Consider the following 3,371-nt stretch of genomic DNA (forward strand, 5'->3'; position numbering starts at 1 on the left):
AACTAGTATACATGATGGGTCATGGCACCTGAAAAAGACAATTACCCCTAAGGCTAGGGACAAACATTACACACAAACTGATTTAGGTGATCAGAAACTGGTTTATATCTGTAACAGCAGACGTTCAGTGCATATAAACCAGTTTCAAAATGGCTGAAACTGGTTTGAGATAAACCTGGTTGAATGTAGTATCAGACTTAAATGATTTGGCTCAAACTGGTTTATGCAAGGTCTATCCCAGACCCCTTGCTGGTTTAAGTTAAACCAGAGACTCCCAGCATGCTCTCTGGGCTAGGCTCTCTGTTCCAGCCCAGCCACTGGCAGCCAGGTCTGCACACCCTCGCCACTGTGCTCCCTGACCTGCCCCCACAAGGGCCCTGCCCCCTCCCCACCGCAGCAGCTCTGCTGGCCCTGCAAAGCAGCCCCCACCAGTAACAGGCAGCCCATCACAGTCATTCACCACTCCAGCTGCTGGGCAGGGATGGGGCCTGGCCCTGGCCACTCAGTCTGTGCTCAGGGCAAGCCCCATCCTGGCAAGAGGGAGCTTACTCAGCCGCTGGCCCCAAGCACAGGCTAAGCAGTGGCTGTGGCTGGGCCGGGCAGACCCTGCTATGGTGCCAGTGGCCAAATAAGCTCTCAAGTACAGAGAAGCCGCTGGCACCATAGCAGAGTCTGCCCAGCCTGGCCATTGCAGCTCTGAGCTCGGGGCCAGCCCCCTTCTGGCAGGAGGGAGCTTATTCTGCTGCTGGCTGGTGGCTACTGGCACCACGTAAGGGTCTGCTCGGCCTGCCTGCAGCCACTGCTCAGCCTGTGCTTGGGGCTAGTGGCTGAATAAGCCCCCTCTTGCCAGGAGGGGGCTTGCCCCGAGCAGACTGAGCAGTGGGGGCTGGGCCCCACCCCACCCTGCAGCTGGAGTGGCAAGTGGTGAATGACCGTGACAGACTGCCCGTCATGGCTTCCTGGAGCATGAGGCCCTTCCTGGAGGGGGCCGCTCTGCAGGGCTGGCAGAGCTGCTGTGGAGCTCACACTCCCCCACATTATGACAGGGGCTGCTGCCCCCAGCAAGGGTCCTGCTCCCTCTCACTGCAGTGGCGGGGAGGTATCATGGTCAGGCAGGGCTCCTGGTGTGCGGGGGTGGGGAAGCAGGGAGCACGGCAGCAAGAGTGGGCAGACCTAGCTGCCAGTGGGGGTAGAAGGGGGACTAACTCTCCTCCCTGCCCCTCTCTGCCTCCAGGGACCATGGTGCTCTGCTGCAGCTGCAGTGAGGGGGGAGCGCCCGGCAGACCCAGCTCGGGTCCCTGCTGGTGGGGTAGAGGTGGGGAATTAAACCCCTCTCTGGTCAGTTCAACCCGAACTGGCCGCACAGCTTCCCTGCAGTCAAGGACTGCATTTCTGTGACAGAAAAGGGATTACCCTATTTGCAAAGTTAGCCTCAATCTGCAGGTAGATGGTGCCAGTCCAAGTTCACTGACCCTGCTAGAGTAAGTGCTAAATGCCTTTATTTGCAAGCTGGCATTAGCTGACCAAGCTTCAGAAGGCTTTACTTTTAACTTGATGGTTAGTGTTCCTGCATTTGCCTGTTTGTATGCATCATGAAAGCTTCTGAATGCTGCACCTCATCAGTTCCAAAGCTCCATAAATAGTCTGGGAATGTGAACAGAACTCAGATTTTAGGGAAAAATTAGAATACCCGAAGTGTAAAAAAAGAAGGGACCAAGAGCCCCTGGTATGTGATCCAAAGATTTAGGGACATTTGCAACTGTCCACAGATCAAACAACTAGTTGGTGATTTGCACTGAAGTCATTCAGTCAATAGCATTGCATATCCTGCATGATTCAGCTCCCAAATTATAATGGAGGTAGATGGCAACACTGGGGAAACAAAGCCTCTTTATATGAGGGGCAAAGGAGCTGCAAAGGAATGAGCAGTTGGCCAAGCATTTGGGCTATTCAGTTGTGCAAGGAAACTCAGTTCATGCAATGAGTTCAGCCAAAGAAAGCAACAAAGTACGCACCTTTAGAGGTTGTCCAGGGACCCCTGACCACCAAAGAGAAGCCCATAAATAAAGAACACTAATGAACATTCCCCCTCACCTGATGATGTCATCAGAAAGTTTTAATCCTTCCAAGCTGAGGTTCTGTAGTCTACGACATCGGTGGAGAACACTATGGAGATCAGCAACATTGACTGTACAGTTGGACAGGTCCAAATGTTGCAGTCTAAGAGGTCTACAGATTGGAAAGGAGAAAGACATACAATATAAGATAAGGTTCTTTGGGTGAATCTGATATTTTTTAATAGACCAACTTAAATAGCTGGAAAACAATTAAGCAAGCTTTCGGGTTCAAAAACCCTTCGTCAGGCTAAGGAAGTTTCAGCAGTTTCTTATTCAATATAAGACACAGTCAAATCCTGAAGCCACTCCTGCTGGCAGAGTATCTGCATACCACAAAGTGTGCAGAGGCAGCAGAAAACATGTATGCTTTAAAACATGTCAGATCTGTTAAAAGTACTAAGCTTATTGCCTAAATTGCAAAATGTTGTTTGTTTGCTTCAGGGTACACAGAACTTTGCAATTCATCACAGTTTTCTGTACTACCTGAGTTAAAACAAGTTTCCTTTAAAAAGGTGCTTCACTAGTAAGTAGTTATTAGTTCCAGAGTAAAGGCTATGTACGAGGTAAGTGCCCAGAAAATAACTGTGCTGGATTATATTGTTAAAGTTGCGTTCACATGCTCTTCAACAGTTTTAGATCAATGACAAGTGAATACAGCTCCTCTAATTTTAGTTCTCCACCCTAACAACTATTTGTGGTGTCCCTAAACTTTGAAATGATGGCAGCACCAAGTGCAACCAGAGGTGCTAAACCAAATGATATTGGTTGCAATATGTAGCCAATAGGAGAAAGTGAAAGGGGCAGCTTTGCTGCAGAAAACTTAGATATGGCAACATTCTTACCTGTTGTGTTTAAACGAAGGTTCCCCAATGCAGGATCTTGGGCAACGAAATACAGTTACACCTACAGGCAGCAACTGCCCAATCACTCCTGGCAGCAGATTTTTACCAGTCAGATCAAGAGTCTGCCAAAGCGATTCATCAAACCTAAGAGGGAAGAGAGTTTTACTTGTTACCAAATAAAAAAAGGCCAAGTATTAAAAGTTCTATGTCAGCCTTTATTAGAGGCATCAGTTCATATCATATTGGCACTGATAAAAGGAAAACTGACATTATCGGCATGCATACGGCCAGCCCAGGAGCATGCAGAGCAGTGTCCAGTCGGTAAGTCTGTTGGGGGGGCCAGATCAAGGCCCTGCGATAAGGGAGGGGGTGGGGCTGGGGCAGGGCACAGGACAGTGCCACAGCTATTCGG

At 49.5% G+C, this 3,371-nt stretch overlaps 2 protein-coding genes across 3 annotated transcripts in view; one reads left to right on the forward strand and one right to left on the reverse strand.

Annotated features, from left to right (window-relative positions):
• NADK2 (NAD kinase 2, mitochondrial) overlaps positions 1-3,371 on the forward strand; it is a 65,002-nt gene that overhangs the window by 59,307 nt on the left and 2,324 nt on the right. Inside the window, exon 12 of one of the 2 annotated variants that reach the window (XM_025213531.1) lies at positions 2,979-3,113. The exons of the other annotated variant lie outside the window; for it this stretch is intronic. The gene's annotated coding sequence lies outside the window, so the exon portion shown is untranslated. Of the gene's footprint in view, positions 1-2,978; positions 3,114-3,371 lie in introns of those variants that run through there. 2 annotated transcript variants of the gene reach the window in all.
• The window catches only part of SKP2 (S-phase kinase associated protein 2), a 26,029-nt gene that overhangs the window by 11,895 nt on the left and 10,763 nt on the right, over positions 1-3,371 (reverse strand). The window contains exons 4-5 of the mRNA XM_006031876.3: positions 2,960-3,103; positions 2,095-2,229 (exon numbers count right to left, since the gene is read on the reverse strand). Coding sequence (XP_006031938.1) covers positions 2,095-2,229; positions 2,960-3,103 — 279 coding nt within the window. The remainder of the gene's footprint in view (positions 1-2,094; positions 2,230-2,959; positions 3,104-3,371) is intronic.

The sequence above is a fragment of the Alligator sinensis genome, unplaced genomic scaffold (genome assembly GCF_000455745.1).
Source record: "Alligator sinensis unplaced genomic scaffold, ASM45574v1 scaffold175_1, whole genome shotgun sequence".
NCBI lineage: Eukaryota > Metazoa > Chordata > Crocodylia > Alligatoridae > Alligator > Alligator sinensis.